The sequence below is a fragment of the Neolamprologus multifasciatus genome, chromosome 12 (assembly GCF_963576455.1).
Source record: "Neolamprologus multifasciatus chromosome 12, fNeoMul1.2, whole genome shotgun sequence".
Lineage (NCBI taxonomy): Eukaryota > Metazoa > Chordata > Actinopteri > Cichliformes > Cichlidae > Neolamprologus > Neolamprologus multifasciatus.
In genome coordinates, this window is record NC_140450.1 from 3,820,196 (window position 1) to 3,837,411 (window position 17,216).

The following is a 17,216-nucleotide window of genomic DNA, read 5'->3' on the forward strand; positions in this document are numbered from 1 at the left end:
TATAACAGCGCTTTCCCAAAGTTGGGAAAACGTCAGAAAAAAATAAATATAGGTCAATGGATGACACATTCACCATATTAGTCGCGAGCAGTTTTATGGTGATGTCATATTTATTGTTTGTTTGTTTTTTTAACAACCTACAGCTCCATCATTAAAACCAATCGTTAATTCTGAGTACGTTCAGGAACTTTGGCAGTGGATCCTGTGGGCTGTGTGGGCTGGACTTCCTTGTGTCTGGTTTGTTCCAGCTTATCCTCCGGATGCTTAATCAGATGGGACGGTTTGTAGTTTGTAGACGGTAATTTGAAGGAAATAAACATTTTCTTTTCTTTTTTTTAAGGTTGTAACATCAGGGCCTGCCATTTCACTGGGAGGAGGCAGGCAGGTTGTTTGATCTGCGGTAAAATTAGGGCAGACTGACTGGCAGGACAGGTTTAACTGGATGATCAAAGTTATATGACTGACCTGTCACTTCTTTGATGGTTACATTTTTATGATTTTGTCCATTTTGTCCAGGTTAAAACACCTTTAGTGATGAAACTTACAGCGTTCAGGCTGGAGGCTACAGTAAAATGAAGGATTAGGTGAGTTGATGGCCTTCAGGAACATGAGCACTTTTAGACTGCACATTTTATATTTTCATATTAAAAAACCTAAAAAAAAGACAAATGCCACGCAATTTACTTAAATAACAGTAACAGTAACATTCATTTCCACCACATAATAAAGCAAATAAAATAAATTTTGTGCTTATTAAACACCTTTCTCTCCATTTACCAGCTTTGTTAAATTCAACACGAGCTCTTTTCTGGGCACATCTGTAAAACGAAGCAGGAACTTGAAAAAAGGCGATTAATTTTGTAAAGCTACGCCTCCAGCACTCAGCAGTACGAGTTTTGAGCAGCCCTTGAAGGAAGCTCAAAGTTCTCACAGTTTATCTCGGCGAAGTTTGGGAAAAGCTGATATTTTTGGGGTTTCTTCCGTCTGGGGTTTTTTCGTGTTTCTCACCAGGTTTGATTTTATTGAGGATGTGAGTGAGCAGTGAGTCACAACGATGTACACACTTAATCGGTGACGTGACGTGACGGCGATTTCCTTGATTTCGTTGCTCAAATTGTTAACTTGGTTGTTTTGGACATGCAGCTCCTCCTCCCCGAAAACTCATTTAAACTTTGATTTTTCTCGACGAGCAGCGACTCTTTATCGTTTCTCTGTGTGGCAAACATGCGGGAAAAGTTGTCACGTTACTTTGCCGCGGAGGAGAAACTTGTGCGCGGACAGAGCGGCTGGACTTCGGCGGCGGTCGCGGTGCTCCTGCTCGGGTTGTTCGCCTCGTCCTGCTGGGCAGAAGAAGCGTCCTGTCACGGGGCGTACGACCTCTACTTTGTTTTAGACAAGTAAGTGAAAACTGCAGGCAGTGGTGAACTTTAGATGACTCCTGTGTGATCGCTGCAGCAGTTTTTTGTTATGGACTCCTGTGTTTGCCTGTGGAGGAGGACGAGCCGGTGCACCCCTGAGATGTTGGTGGGATAGTTTGGTTAGGGTGGACAGATTATCTGCGACCTGATTAGGAATATGCGTTTTCAACATATCCTGTATTTTTTGCAGACTTTGTATAAATTTGTGGCACTATAAGGTTATAGTATAAGGTTTGAAGTGCTACAGCCAGGGCCTCACCTAAAGGGGGGGCAAAGGGTTGTTTAAAGTCTGATGGGAACCACTTGGTGCCTGCTTCTCGACTTTAGTTTCACTGCAAACTTTATACACTCTACTCATTCCATTTATTTATCAATTATTTTTCACATTAAAATAAAAATAAATCTACTTATATGTGATGTTGTTTTGCTTCTGAATGTCAGTTTTAGCTGATTTCTTATTTCCCCAGGGGGTCACATGGATTTCCACGTTAGAGTTGGCAGTTTTTGCAGGCAATGAAGTCTAAGTTTTAACATCCAAACGTGCAGTTTGGAGTGGCCTGGCCTGAACTGCCTGAATCCCATCTGTTGACATCGGTGGCAAACCCCAGTCGTGCTGATGTGGCTGACTGGGGTAAAAATGTGATGTTACAGAAGTGGGGTTGGACAGGGGGAGGGAAACGTAACAAATTAAACCACTTTAAAAGCGAGTTGTGATAAAAATGAATTGACATGTTATGGTTAACTATACAACTGAAACACAATAATCAACTGTGAAGTGATGGAGCTAACAGGGTCCAGTCTGGTCTCACACACACATCCACGCATGTTTTAAATTCATGTTTGCAAATAGAGAGCTAGAGCTAGTCTTTGCATCATAGATGTCATCCATCCTGGTAACATCTCCAACACTCAAGTTGTTTGGATGGGATTCCAACTGCATTTCTAACTATTGAAGTTTGTGTGTGCGAAGCGACTGATGGATACAGTCAGCTCTAATGAAGCTTCCCTGAGCTTTGAACGTACTGTTGTTTTGCTAGAGCGCTTAAAGCTGTGCATGTAAAAGACCTTATCACTGAAGGTGATAAGAAGTTTCATTTACCAAAACTCACAGTACAAAGAAGGAATGTGCATGGCAGCGTGCAAACTGACCACTCCTGGCACTTGCTTACTTTGGTGTTGTTATGGCTAGCTGGATATCTTTTAAATTCTTTGTAATCTGGTACAAGTGGAGACTAGTTCATATTCAAAGTGAATAAGCTGCCGGCACGAGTCTGTGTTCAGGTTTACTGATACCTCAAAAAAACATCAGTGAGATCCTGGCAGGAATTTACTAGTGTGATAAAACCTACTTCAGTATCCCTTTTTCTTTTTCTAGAAGTAAAACAGTCTCTATTTTCTTGATACATTTAGGAGAAGACGATGAAGTATAAACGGTTATATTTACCGTGTTAGCATCCCATTCATTCTCACAACAGCAAATATGTCAGCCCTAACTGCAGCTTAAGAGTACATAGTTATGCAAGGCAAATTGCACAACAGTTTAAATGATGTATCACATGAATTACAGCATGACAAAGGATGATAGATTAGTAACTTCACCGATTTCTGTAGCTGCTGCATCACAGGGTTTTGGGTACCTTAAAATTAGGCAGTGTGTAAAATCTCATTGCTAGATATCAGAGGTTTGCAGATTGCAATCAATAAGTTGTGTTTTCCTCCACCTCCCGATTCAAGTACATAATCCTAGTTGTGGTGGTCACTGTAGGACAAGCATCTCTGACGCCCAGTCAACCGTAGTGACGGTCAGTCTGCTGTTTGCTTCGTCTGTCAATATGCAAATATGTAAAGCTTTGTGAAAGAAGTCAGTGTAGCTCGCTTTGTCCAATGATTCAGGTTTTAAGATTAGGCTTCAAACTTCCCTTTTTGCTAACACATATAGTTAGGGCTGGACCAGGTGACCCTGAATCCTCCCTTAGTTATGCTGCAATAGACGTAAGCTGCCGGGGAATTCCCATGATGCACCATGTATTTCTTCCTCAGTCACCTTTCTCACTCACTATGTGTTAATAGACCTCTCTGTCTTCCTTCTCTCACCCCAACCAATCACAGCAGATGGCCCCGCCCCTCCCTGAGCCTGGTTCTGCTGGAGGTTTCTTCCTGTTAAAAGGGAGTTTTTCCTTCCCACTGTCGCCAAAGTGCTGCTCATAGGGGGTCATATGATTGTTGGGTTTTTCTCTGTATCTATGAAGCGCCTTGAGGCGACTTTTGTTGTGATTTGGCGCTATATAAATAAAATTGAATTGAATTGAATTGAATTGCACTGAATCATACTTATTATTAATATTAAGCTCTCTTCAACAGCATGTCTTTATCCTGTCTTCCTTCTCTCTCCCCAACCGGTCGCAGCAGATGGCCCCGCCCCTCCCTGGGAGTTTTATGTTGCCAAAGTGATTGCTCATAAGGGGTCATGTGATTGTTGGTCTACCTTACAAAATAAAGCGCCTTGAGGCGACTGTTGTTGTGATTTGGTGCTGTATAAATAAAATTGAGGTGAGATGTTGTGAATATCCTGAACTTTTCTGTCAGTGACTGTGAGCCGGCTTTTCTGAAGTATTGGACTCGGATACTTAGCGAATAAACTCTCATACAATGTGAGGATGTAATAGTCATTTACAGGCATTTAGACTCAGCTGACATAATTTCACCTTATAACCAGCTGTTGTTGTTTAGCTGGCTCGTCGTCAGCTGCATGTCTAATCTCCTGTTCGTTTTCAGTGTGAAGCTTTAGTGTTAACTGTAACTAAAAAGTGGAAATGGAAATTGGGATTGCCTTGTAATGTAATGTGGAGCCTTCAGTTGGTCTGCAGCTGCAGGAACTTTGGATGGATTAAAAACAGCAGATGATGATTATAATGCGTTGGCAGTTTACAGTTTGTGTCTCTGGAGATTTCATGACAGGACTTGAAAAAGCTCTCTGTTTAGCTGCTCGGCTGTAAAAAAGCTTTGATAAATGTTCGAGGCTGAGGTCAGATGTTTGAAAAGAACTACAAGTGAACTGGAGATCAAGCCGGGCCTGTGACCGCGCAAGTGAAGGATACTCTAGGGCTGTGTGTTGGTTACGTGGTGAACAGCTGTGCTTCGTGGTTGCATGTGGTGAAGCGACTACTGTGACAAACTCGTACCGCCACACAAGCGTTACCGTGACGAAAGTAGTTTCGCATCCTGAACGTTAACCAGACTTTAACCATAATATTTATGGTATGTTTAAAGAGCACAGTTGGTAACAGGTCAGTAACATGTTTTTATAATGTTATCATTCTGGGAAATGCTGAAATGTTGAGAAGAGGAAGAATGAAGGTTTCTCAACTGTTGCTGTTTTGTTTCATTGTTTCAGTATCCATAGCAACAGCTATCTGACATGACAGCAGAGCATCTTCTAATCAATTAATTAATGTCTTTTAATCATTAATTAAAGTCTTGACTTAAGTCTTTTTTAGGTGACAGCATTAACTAGTGTGAGTTTTACACATATAATCTTTCTAATCCTCGAATACCATTGAAACCACCCTTATGGTGCACCGACGAACCCAGCGCGAGCAGCTTCGAGCAGATGTTGATGCTCTATTACTTCCTGTCTTTTGCACTCTCACAGCCCTGCTGCAGACATCACACATGCAGAGACTTCACAGCCACATTCAGTTCAGCAGAACTGCTTTGCAGAAGCGGCGCCATGCAAAAAGACCTCCTGTATACGAAGGAGAGTTTACAGCCTCGACAGCAACTGTTTTTACTCCCATCCTCCCGCGGCTTGGACATGTGCCACCGTGCTGAGTTGAAACACTGCTCGCCCGGCCCTTTTGTGCTTGACCCACCCCGCCCTGGATAAAATTGCATAATTACAGGATGATGACCGAGGTTTTTTGGCACAATTCTGACAGCGTGCGCACATCTTTGCTTGTTCAGCATTTCTTTTTTATAAATTTGCCAAATGCGTTGGATTTACAAATGCAAGTTTGCATGTAACAGGTCTGAACTTTACTGTTTGTTACTTGTCAGCTTGCAACATCTCTAAGTTTACTTTATCTCTGCAGCTATGATTTCTCTACTTCAGGATTTCCTGGTTGAACTGATAAGACCGTGCTGTAATGTTTGCGGCAGCAATCGCTGCCTTTCCTTTTTTCTTTCAAAACCCTTTTCAGAGCATCTGTCAGTCACACAGTAACACAAATCATAATCCTTTAGGACTCTATTAGGGAACCAACATTTACAAGTGAGCTTCATGTTTTATAAACTAGCAGTTGAGTCCAAAAACCCATCAGGAAAGTGTTCACTGAAAGTACAGAGCAAGAGAACTGAGAGCTACTTTCCCATAGACTTCCAGTAGTGCAGTCCCCCCCGGTTGGTGGCACTTCTGCACTAGCTTCACTTTTTAGCCTCACTTGTCATCTTTTTCCATTCACACTTGGCAACCAACCTGTACATCCTCAGCGTGACGTCAAAGAAAAGCAAACACTGATTGAAATGGTTTCTAAGAGTGGATAGAGCACACTCCACCTGGAGCTGTATTAGCCTTAAAGATTTAGCAACATAAAATTCAAGTATTTCCAGCCTGTTAAATCATTCTGAGATAGTTTATTTAAAATGTAGCATAGCTCAACACTATGAGAGCAACTTCTGCAAACTCCAACAGCAAGAAGATTCTTGCAACAACACACCAGCTAATCAAAACAGGTTGAAGGAGGAGATACTAACAGCTAATGTCTGCGAAGGTTCTCAGTCATCCAGGTCATCGTAGTCAAAGGAGCTTGCAAAGAAAAGCGTCTGGACTTCTTTAAGTTACTTGAAGACGTTTCACCTGTCATCCGAGAAGCTTCTTCAGTTCTAAGGTCAAAATTAGAGGATCATCAGGGGGTCCTTTTGTCCCTCTGTGGGGGGACACTCCCACTAGGTTTATATCTGGGACTCTCCACCATTTGACCTTAGAACTGAAGAAGCTTCTCGGATGAAGGTGAAACGTCTTCAAGTAACTTAAAGAAGTCCAGACGCTTTTCTTTGCAAGCTCCTTTGACTAACAGCTAATGACTCTGCAGCGCTCGCTAGTTAGACTCCATATCACAGGAAGAGCAAACAGTAGAGTTAGCTGGTTTAAAAGCTCAACCCAAGATAAAACATCTCACTTTTTTGAGTTTTGTTGCATGACAGTATTGTGCAGGTCCTGATGAGTTATAACGTTAAGTTACTTTATTCTTTGTCTTGATGCATGCTCAATCATCCAGGTAAGTAAATCCCAAAAGTTGATTCTGTTCATCTGGATGTAGCGTTTTGTTGGAGAAACATTTCGTCACTCATCCAGGTGACTTCTTCAGTCTCAGCTGACTGCAGGTTTCAATCTTATAAACAGTACATTTGCATAATGACTGAAACCAGCCCACTGAAGGAACAATGGGCTGGGAGGTCAGTTCCTTAATCTTAATTATGCAAATTCTCATGACCATTGATCAACAACCATTAACCAAAACCCACTGATCAATGGCCATGAGTCCCATTCACAGAGAGTTGGGGAATGGCTGCAATCACAGCATTGTAAGATGGCAAAAGATGTACCCTTAGGCCCCCTCTTCGTTTCAGAGATGGTCTTTCCCTTTTCACATAAATGGTCTCCTTGACTCCGCGCTCAAACCAGCGTTCCTCCCTGTCCAGGATTGATCAGTGGGCTGGTTTCAGTCATTATGCAAACATACTGTTTATAAGGTTGGAAACCTGCAGTCAGCTGAGACTGAAGAAGTCACCTGGATGAGTGACGAAACATTTCTCCCACTAAAAACGCTACGTCCACATGAACAGAATCAACTTTTGGGATTTACGTACCTGGATGATTGAGAATGCATCAAGATATGCAAACTAATCTTGTGAAATTTGGCACCAGTTTATAAGAGCAAACCCAAATGTTCATGCACGAAACAGAAAACACTCAGAATAAGACGTCTTTATTGTTATGAACACATAAGTAGATTAAGTTGGGAGCTTCATGCAAATAAACATTCAAAATTGCTCATTATAATTTTTATAAAAACCAAAAATGACAACAACTTAAAACATGTTTGTTTACTCCAGCCCGCTATGAGTTATTAAACCCAAGCATCGCACTGAACAAAGATGATGACATTGAGATTCTCCAGAGCTGATTCTCATCCCTTTAACTATTAAACCAATGTTTAGCCACAAAGAACTCACTTAAATATATGCAGAGTCTCCAGCGTTGTCAAAGTAGAGTAAAACTCTTCTTTATTCTTGCCTCCTTCCTCCGCTGTGTGACCTTGTCTACGGGCAGCAGGGAGGAGAAAGAGGTGGCATGAAAGATGAGCCTCCTAACGGTCCAAACTCTTCTTTTTTATGTTCTCCGTACATACATAGAATTGTAATTATTGGTTTAATTACCTCTTTGTCGTTACATCAAGGGCACATTTTACACACTTCGTTCATTGTGGTCAGACCGACTTACTGAGGGGTGAGAGGGGCCAAGGGCTACAGGTTCACACCCACCTTGGAAAATTTATGTGTCGTTTTTGGCAATTACCAACTCTTAATTAGTTTTAATGAGACAAAGACAGTAGAACAAGCACTCGCACCTTATTCCATCTTTCTCTGCACTTCTTGTGTAACGAAAGGTTGCAGAAGTGAGCCTGTCCGACGTCGGAGAACTCCCGTCTTACTAAACTGCACAAATGAACTGGATTAAGTTAAACTGCATTCTGTTGCTTCAACCTCTACCCGGTAACTTCCTGTTAAATTTCAGATCTGTTGGCCAAGTACATTTGTAGAGAGGCGAGCCTCGTGTGAACGTTCGAGGATTCTAACAGCTGAAGTGGCTGCTGTAGTGCACAGACTTTGCACAATTATCCAGCATGTGGCTGGTGTTAAATGTCCAACTGTGGTTGTGGTACAAAGCACAAATACTGTACAGTATTTTACTCCCCAGCACACAATCTGCTGCAACTGATGAGCTGTGAGCTGACTGTTGTTTTCTTGTTTTCAGGTCTGGAAGCGTTGCTAATGACTGGCGTGAGATATATTCCTTTGTGAAGAACCTTACTGACCGGTTTGTGAGGCAAGTATGATATTTTCCTGTTTACTCATATCTCACGGATGTTTAAAAAGAAAGAGGAATAAGTTGGGGGGAAATGGAAGAAGGCCTTTTCTTCTGTTTTACATCTGTTCGACATCAGCATGGCGGTTTTATGGGATAAAATCTATCACTCGAGCGCTCACACCGTTACTTCCAGCCAGTTGCGTAGATTTAAATGACTTCCCACCTGTTTTGCGAACTATCATTGTGCAGAATCTACGGCATCCGTCTTGCACATAATTCATTAAAAAGACAAAACGGCAGAAACCGGCTTGAAACGTTCAGCTTGCATAACGTTTGAGTCAAACGGCGCCTGCCAGCACAGTACAGACGGTAGCGACCCAGCCAGAATGAAGTGGTTGGTTGAAGAAAATAGCAAAGGCACCAGGTGGGAGTGGGTGGCAGAGAGGAGCAGTCTTCTGGGCTGTGAGAATGGCCATTTGCACCAGGGGGGGTCCGGCTCCACACTTATCCCCTGCTTCCACCACAGAACGGCTGACAGGCAGACAATGTACAGTAAAGCAAAAGAACACTGGAAGGCGATGAGGACAATCTGCTAAACAATGCTCGCTCACCACGAGCACTTCTGTTCCGCCATGTGGAGCAAACTGGACTACTTCATCACCCCCCCTCTCCACCATTCTCAAAGAAAAAAAAAACCCAACACCACCCTCTGATTTGTCCTTGGCATCAACTGCGTCTTTATCCCAAGTCTTTCTTAGAAATAAGAAAAGATCCCAGTAACAAATAACATCTTAAGCTCCAGTGAAAACCTAAAGTTCGACGTTAAGTCGCCACCCACGATTTCTCATCCGTGACTTGCGTGCGGTTAGTTTTTAGTCCACATATGAGTCCCGAAACTTGCAGACAGGATGTGGATGTATACGGCTGCTACCGCTCCCTGCCAAATCTGGCCGTGTGGCTTAAAGATTGTGCTATTTTTGCGGGGGAGGATCGCGACTGGGCCATGTGTCATGTGGGTGAGAAATATCAGCACCTCTCCTTATGCTCTGAAGGCTTCGGATCTCTGAAGGAAACACTTAATTATCTGAAGTTTAACTCGCTCTGTGGGATGGCATCCGTGTGCTTTCTGTCTGTCGCAGAGGTGTGAAGTAACCGAGCGCATGTAATCGAGTATTCGCCAGAGTATTGTTTAAGTACCCTTACTTTAGTTACTTATAGCATCCTGTGATTTCATGGCTACACGATGTTTTTCACCCTAAATTGTGTCGCTGATTGGAATCCACATATGACGAGGACGATCGCGTCGCTGTTACCTTTATGATCGCGCGGGATAAAAACTTTAAGGTCAAGCTCGCAGTGTGAGATTCTGTCTGTCAGTTGACTTGGACGTTTCGCAGTTTGTCTGTGGTCTGGTCTTCTTTACACCATCGAACACTCGATGCTTGGAAAGTTAAACTGTAGGACACCAGCCTCACGCTGACACGTCTATTTTTCCAGCTCTTCTTTATTTTAATTTAACAGGAAAATGTGTTACAGTGAACGCCACCTTTAGCATGAAAGTCTCTCAATGCGGTCTCTTCTCAAACCCACTTCCTTGTAATCATATTTTTAGGCGGCTGTTGGCAGAACTGTTTGTTTCGTCACTAGTATTTTTAAAATAAAAAATCCCTTGTAGATGTTCTCTAAAGGTTTAGTGTATATTTAATTTGCCTGCTCAATATTTCGTGCTCCTTTTAACCGACGACCCATCACGCCCTTGTGATTGATTTCAGTAGTGAGGACGAGTGAAAGTGTGTCACGCCCTGCTGCTGGTTACTTAGAGCTTCTTTGGTTTGTTAACTGAATTTTATAGTGAAACCTTAGTGAAGAAATGCACTTGTAGTTTATTTTGGCTTAAATAAAAGTATTGTTTTATAATATTAAAACTAAATAATTCCCCAGTACTCGTCAAATCTTGTCATTTTTTAAATCCAGCTTATATCTATATATGAAAATATGGAGTTTTATATATTCTATTTCATTCATTTCTCATTTTATGTCTTTTATTACAGTTCTAATGTAATTTTATTCCCCCCAGTTTTGGGGGATGTCACCATAGCCATGTCTTCGTCCCTGCGTCGGTGTGTACAGGACTCAGAAACCAGCCATGTTTGTTTAAGAAAATAAATTATTAATAATTTATGAGGCGGCGAGCGAGTGCTCGGAGATGACAGAGCGTACTGAATGTAAACAGCGCTGGCTGTACTGCGAACACTTGACGCCACACTGTTTGGTCAGACACGCATCAAAGTGTCCGACGTGTCGTTTAACACCCTTAAAAAGTCACAGGTACAAAATATACAGATTCTATACTATATTTGCGCCTGTGTATGTGTGCGCGTGTGTGTTTGTGTTTGTTCGTGTGTTTATGCGTGACTCATTACCACAACATGTTTCCTGTCTTATTAATCACTTCCTCAGTCCCACAGAAGCTGCTTTAAGTCATCCACTAATATTAGTTGACATTAAAAGAGCCCCTTCTGTTTGGTTCATTATTAATGCGTCTTTAATTCCCTTTAACTGAACTGAACTCATGTAAAAGCTTTATATAACACTGTCTGTCACACTGACACATTCCCAGCTAGGCTGAGAACTTCACGTGTTTGATTGTGGCCGCGATCGTTTGGTAAAGACGACAAAGGACAGAAGTGCAGATTTTTGTACGGGATAATAAAACGTATTATATTACAGGGTTATTTTAGTTGTTATTATTTAAAACATGCAACTAAATGAGACATTTAGAGTATTGCTTCTGTTTGTTTATTTAAAACGAATCCCTGTTCACTTCTGTTTTTCAGTCCGAGAATGAGAGTCTCGTTCATCGTTTTCTCTGCCCAAGCCAAAGTCCTGCTGCCTCTGACTGGAGAAAGGTACCGAATTCTGAAGTGAACCCTAAATGGCACATAGACATGTATATGCAAATACACATACACTGTACTCACTAAATATACACACACATATACATATATATGTATACACTTGCTTGCTTGATTTGTATACATATGTATGTATACATATACATATGTGTGTGTGTGTGTGTATGTGTATATATATATATATATATATACACACACTAGGGGTGCAACAATACTCATATCGATATTGAACCGTTCGATACAGTGCTTTCGGTTCAGTATGCATATGTATCGAACAATACAAAATTTTTAATTTATTTTATCAACTTTTATTCTGACGATGCTGTCTGTGTTGAGAGCTCAGTGGATCTGCGTTCGACTACTCAGCCTAGGCTGCACTGTCGAGCGCAGATCCACTGAGCGCAGCACAAGCTAGCAAGACGCTAAGCTCGTTGCAACATGGCAAATTGAACCTCCCCCACCCTCATTCAGATCTGGACTTTGGAACTATTTTGGTTTTCATGTGAAGTATGACCCTGAAGGTAAGCGCGTCATGGACAAAAGTAAAACAGTATGTCGGATGTGCCACGCAATGCTCAATTACATTGGTGGGAACTAGTGCGTTAGCGCAGTTAGCTCGTTAACGTGTTGACCCAGTCCAGCCCCACGCAGAAGCTCTGCGGTAGCTCGTTAACGGAGATTTGCCGTGTTGTGGCGTTAACGTCATTTCAGATTAACGCTGACAGCACTAGTGGGAACACAACGAATATGACTGCACATTTACTCTGACATCATCCTAGTGCAAAGACAAGTGGAAGCAGACAAAAACAACAAGCACGCATGCTACAAGCTTTACCCGAGTCATTTAGACAGCCGTTAGCACATGATTCTCCTTATGGGGACCTGATATGTTTAATATGCTGCTGAGAATATAGCCCAGAAGAAGCGTATAGTAGAGCTTTTATTTTGGAAAGAGCCATTTCTCTGTAATAAACTCTCTTTTCCAAAGATGAGGGATTTCTCCATCAGATAGATTTATTTTTTTTATTACTTTGTTGTTTCAGCAACATTACATTTAAAAACTGTACTTTTGAGTTAAAATATATATTTATAAGTTTAATAAATGACAAATTAAAAAAGCACAAAATTTTTTTGTATCAAAAAAATATCAAACCGTGACACCAAAGTATCGAACCAAACTGTGAATTTTGTGTATCGTTGCACCCCTAATATATATATATATGTATATACATGCACATGTAAATACATATATAAGGTGCATTATGCATGAAGTGGTAACTGTAACTTCATGCATAACTGCTTCTTTTTTAATTAAAATTGCAGAAGGGTTTTATATATTAATGTTGGAATTGAGCATTTTCACATTTTCATCATCCTAAAAAGCTTAAATGTGAGGATCGATGATCTGCATGATAACTACTGATTTAACATTTTCTCCCAAGAAAAGGAAAAATGTTTATTTACTTGATCTGAATTCCAATTCTTTAAATTAATATTAAATACTTTGACAAATAATAATAACAAAAGCATTTTTAAGTGTCTTTTATTTTTTTTGGTTTTTACCACCTTAGGGTATAAATAATTTGGCAAGTGGTTTACTGTCATATTTTTATCTGCACTGTCATCAAAACCATATCTAAATTTAGCACTATTTTAAAAAATGACATAAATACACTTTAGACAATACTTTAATACTTTTTAATATCAGATTAAGAAAACAGGGGATGCACAGATGACGTGGAAAGACACTGGCATCTGCACTGGAAACATTTTGGAACGTGGCTGATGCTGAGAGTTGTTATTATGAAGAATAAAATAAGTGGTTTTTAAAGATGTTGGAAATGTCTTTGTTATCTTTGAACATTAAGCCAAACAGCAAAACTGATGCGAAGAACAAGAACAGTAGCGTAACTGTAATGACGATATCGCAGTCAACAAAGCTGATGTTGGTCAGAATAGTGAGTGTCATCATGTAGCTGCTGTAAAGACATTTTACACATCAGTGCTGCCAGAGAACACGCTGAAATGTGATGCGGTGTCAACGCGTGGCGTGAGCCGCTAAGCGTTTCTTTATGTCGTCAACATTTTTAGACACCAGATTGAAGAAGGTCTGCGGCTTCTGAAAGACGTGACTCCAGCAGGTGAAACGTATATGCACAAGGGAATCGAACAGGTTCGTTTACTCTCCTTTTACTTTGTAAAGTAATCGTAAAACACAAATCTGATCAAATGCTCGTCACCAATCTGGTCCTGCAGGCCAACGAGCAGATAAAGCAACAGTCGGTCAAGTCCTCCAGCATCATCCTGGCTCTGACAGACGGGAAGCTTGCAGTTTATGTTCACGAACTGACTGTAAAGCAGGTGATTTTCATTCTGACCACAGCTCTAAATGTAGCTTGTCTCCCCCCCTTCCCTTGCTTTCTTACCTCAGCGTAGTTTAAAATTAAACTCTGTGTTTTTCCTCATTCAGAAAATAAAACCCTTTTTTTTTAACTTATTCATCTGCAGAAGTATCTGTTCATCTGTTTATTTGCACTCTGTTTTTCTTTTTTGAAATTTCAACCTGTTGCACATCATCCACGCATTTATTTGAACTGCAGGCTCACGAAGCGAGGAAATATGGCGCTCGTGTTTACTGTGTGGGTATCAAAGACTTTGATGAGCAGCAGGTAAGAGGGCTTTAGTCTTAATCTAAACATAAGACAAGTCTGTCGCTGAATGTGTGCTCAGTGATTCCGGTTCTGGTGTAAGACACATTGGCGTGTTGGAAGAGTGTCAGGAAAAGGTAAACATCATCAGTGCTTTTACCTGTGCGGAAAAGCCAAGTGAAGTAGTAGGACACCTAAACATGTTCTCGCTGTCAAACTTTCACCTTTTAAAGGCTTGAAGGTGGCTGGAAAAAATAATAATAATTTACATTAAAGCAGAGAACAGAGTCTTCGTGACCTAAAGTTTGAGTTCATGCCAGGAACACCGGATGCACAGTTGAGGGAACATATGAAGTCTTTGGAATTTCCAGGATTTCTGCATCGATTACTCTTAAAATGTTGTTGATTCTTCTTCTGTTATTATAGACAAACACCAGCTGAAAATACTTCTAACATGTAAATAGTTGTGCTTTCTGAATGCTTCGTATAACTACTTGATGATGTGGAGGAGCTTTGGACATATTTCTGGGATGTCTTCATCCCTGTCAGCTCGATCAAATTGTAAATTCAGTGTTTACGCATCGATTTCAAGGAGCAGGAGGACGCAGCAAAACCAAACCATGATGCTGCCTCTGTCATGCAGAGTGCACTTCCTCTAGTCCTCCACTGTACAGGAAAGCCCAGCTTTAGTCTCATTTGTTGAAACTTGAGATGCTGCAGTATTTATTTGCAAAGCTTCCTTTGGTCTGTGTCAGTTACTGCAGACACGACCCCTCGGTTCCTTTCGCTTCGTCATGACTGAGCTTATAGTGTTTGGTTTGTTCAGGATCGCCGCTGCTAACAGTAACTGTAATCAAAGCTTAGTTTATACCACCCAGCTGTTCTCAAGAAAAGTAACCAGACTTTGTATGCCTGTGATTATTAGGAACACCTCAGTCCAAGCAGCTCGTGGAGAACTTGTAAGCATAAAGGCTGACTTTTTTTTCCAGCCTGCAGCATGTTATTGTGAATTAGATTTAAAAAAAAAAAAAAAAAAAACAATTGATGAATAATCTGTGCAGAAATCCCTCTAATCCAAAGCTTTTTTCTTGCTCCCGTACGTGTGACCAGTTCTCTCATCTTAAATCACTCAGGTGTTGATCTTAACCCTACAATGCCCTTTGTAGCATATTTGATAGATGACTTTCTGAGACCTGTATCTCATCTAAATGATCAATACTTGCCATAATCTCAAAATGTTATGGACAAAACTCTTTTTTTGTTTTGTTTCTTTTTTTAAAATTAACATTGGCAACAAAAAGTTGCCAAAAACGCCCAAAATATCAAATGTGATACAAAAAATATTTAATAAAAATATATCATACAGAGCGTGATATAGCAAAAACAGAATTTGGATTTTGTTATAATCTCATTTCTAAAAAATCAGAATTTTCTGCCTGTTTTTTGTTGGGTTGGGTCTTACAGGGTAATATTAGTTTCATTCCCAGTGGTCGGTCATTATTTTCCCAACATAAGTTGGAATACTGTACATGACTTTCTAGGACATGATATTTAAATATTTACTCTTTTTTTTAGATTGCATGATCAGTTATTACTTTTTATACTTTTATTTTTGGACAAGCTTCCTTTTGAAATAGAATGAGAGGGTGCACACTAATATTTTTGGCTCATCGTGTGTTTGTTTTTCACAACATTAAAGAAATTTAAACCACTCTGAACTTTAAAATAACATTAAATTGAGGTTAATTACATTACAAATACTTGATACTAGCAATTGATGGCATGTATGACTTTCACCCTGCGACTCTTGGAGACTTGGGGAGGAGGCTTTACAAATTGTGGAAGCACTCTTTAATGCATAAAACTTGCAATACCAAAGTATTGATATATGTATGTGTGGATGTGGAGCTGTATACACGGGCATATATTGTCTTCCCATGACCTCATAATATTTTGTCCTTTTTGTTTGTTTTTTTCTGCATAAAAATGTTCCTAAATAAATAAATAAATAAATAAATAAAAAGTATCAAAAAAAAAAAAGTGACACTAGCGATACGACCAGAAAATAAACGAATGCACAGTAAATGAACGTGTGATCATACAGGAATAGTTAAAGTGTGTTTATAATATTAAGCCCGAGTAGCAAATTCTTAAAGGTTGATTTAGCGTGTCGCCGGCGATTATATTAAGCAGTACAGAGCACACAGGAGTGTAACTATTAAGGCTTACTGTGAGCATTTGTTGTCATTAGAAACTGTGGAGTAAAAGCACCATTTCTGTTGGCTGTGAAATCGCTTATTGGCTCCTCGCGCCGTTCACACTATTTTTATTGTATTTATTATTTGTCTCCGTAGCAAACGATGAGTTCGTGCTCGTATCATAAAGTGACGTCAAGAATCTCTCCCCTCTAATGTCACCGATGCTCAGCGCTGTCTGCACTTTTACTGTCACTCTTCCAACATGGTGGCCTGTCCCTTGTAACCATTGGTAACCGATCCTTTGATGAGAACTTAAGTCAAAAACAATGGCAATGTTGCTCCCAATTTGTGCTGCAATTTTTTTTTTTATAGTTGAGCAAAGTGTTTGCCACAGTCATGCCATCTGTTTGTCTCCTCCTGCCCATAATATGAAGGGAAAGACAGAGCTCAGTCATAAAGAGGAAAAGAGAAAAAGAAGAAAGCCGTGTTAAATCAGCACTGCTCCCTGTTTACTCCATTCTTTCGTGATACCAACAGCTTGCTGAAATTGCGGACACCAAAGACCATGTGTTTCCTGTCAAAGATGGCTTCCACGCTCTCAAAGGCATTATCAACTCTGTAAGTTTGCCTGACGTCTCTTTTTTTTGTGTCTTTGTGAGGTAGCTTTGTCGTTCGTGCTGTCGACTAACAAGCTGTTGGTTTCTAAACCTCTCTTCTCCGTATGCGAGCACAGCTCAGCTGCTAACATAGTGCACGCCGTTTGTCAATTCAGCAATTGAGTAAAGTTGTTTCCTTTGGCTTCGTTGACATCTCTCACAAATTAGAGCAAAACCTCAGTGGACTTCCTGCTACGCTGTTTGGAAAATGTCTGTGGAAATAACTGGTCGTTGTGTCCTCATTTTGCACACAAAGACGGAAATGTCTCAGCCACTCTGTCGCAAATTACA

At 40.6% G+C, this 17,216-nt stretch overlaps 1 protein-coding gene across 1 annotated transcript in view; it reads left to right on the plus strand.

Annotated features, from left to right (window-relative positions):
- The first annotated feature begins 865 nt into the window (after positions 1–865).
- The window catches only part of antxr2a (ANTXR cell adhesion molecule 2a), a 101,609-nt gene continuing 85,258 nt past the window's right edge, over positions 866–17,216 (plus strand). Inside the window, exons 1-7 of the mRNA XM_085180310.1 lie at positions 866–1,397; positions 8,455–8,526; positions 11,346–11,417; positions 13,515–13,596; positions 13,680–13,784; positions 14,024–14,092; positions 16,807–16,887. Coding sequence (XP_085036436.1) covers positions 1,225–1,397; positions 8,455–8,526; positions 11,346–11,417; positions 13,515–13,596; positions 13,680–13,784; positions 14,024–14,092; positions 16,807–16,887 — 654 coding nt within the window. The 5' untranslated portion in view covers positions 866–1,224. The remainder of the gene's footprint in view (positions 1,398–8,454; positions 8,527–11,345; positions 11,418–13,514; positions 13,597–13,679; positions 13,785–14,023; positions 14,093–16,806; positions 16,888–17,216) is intronic.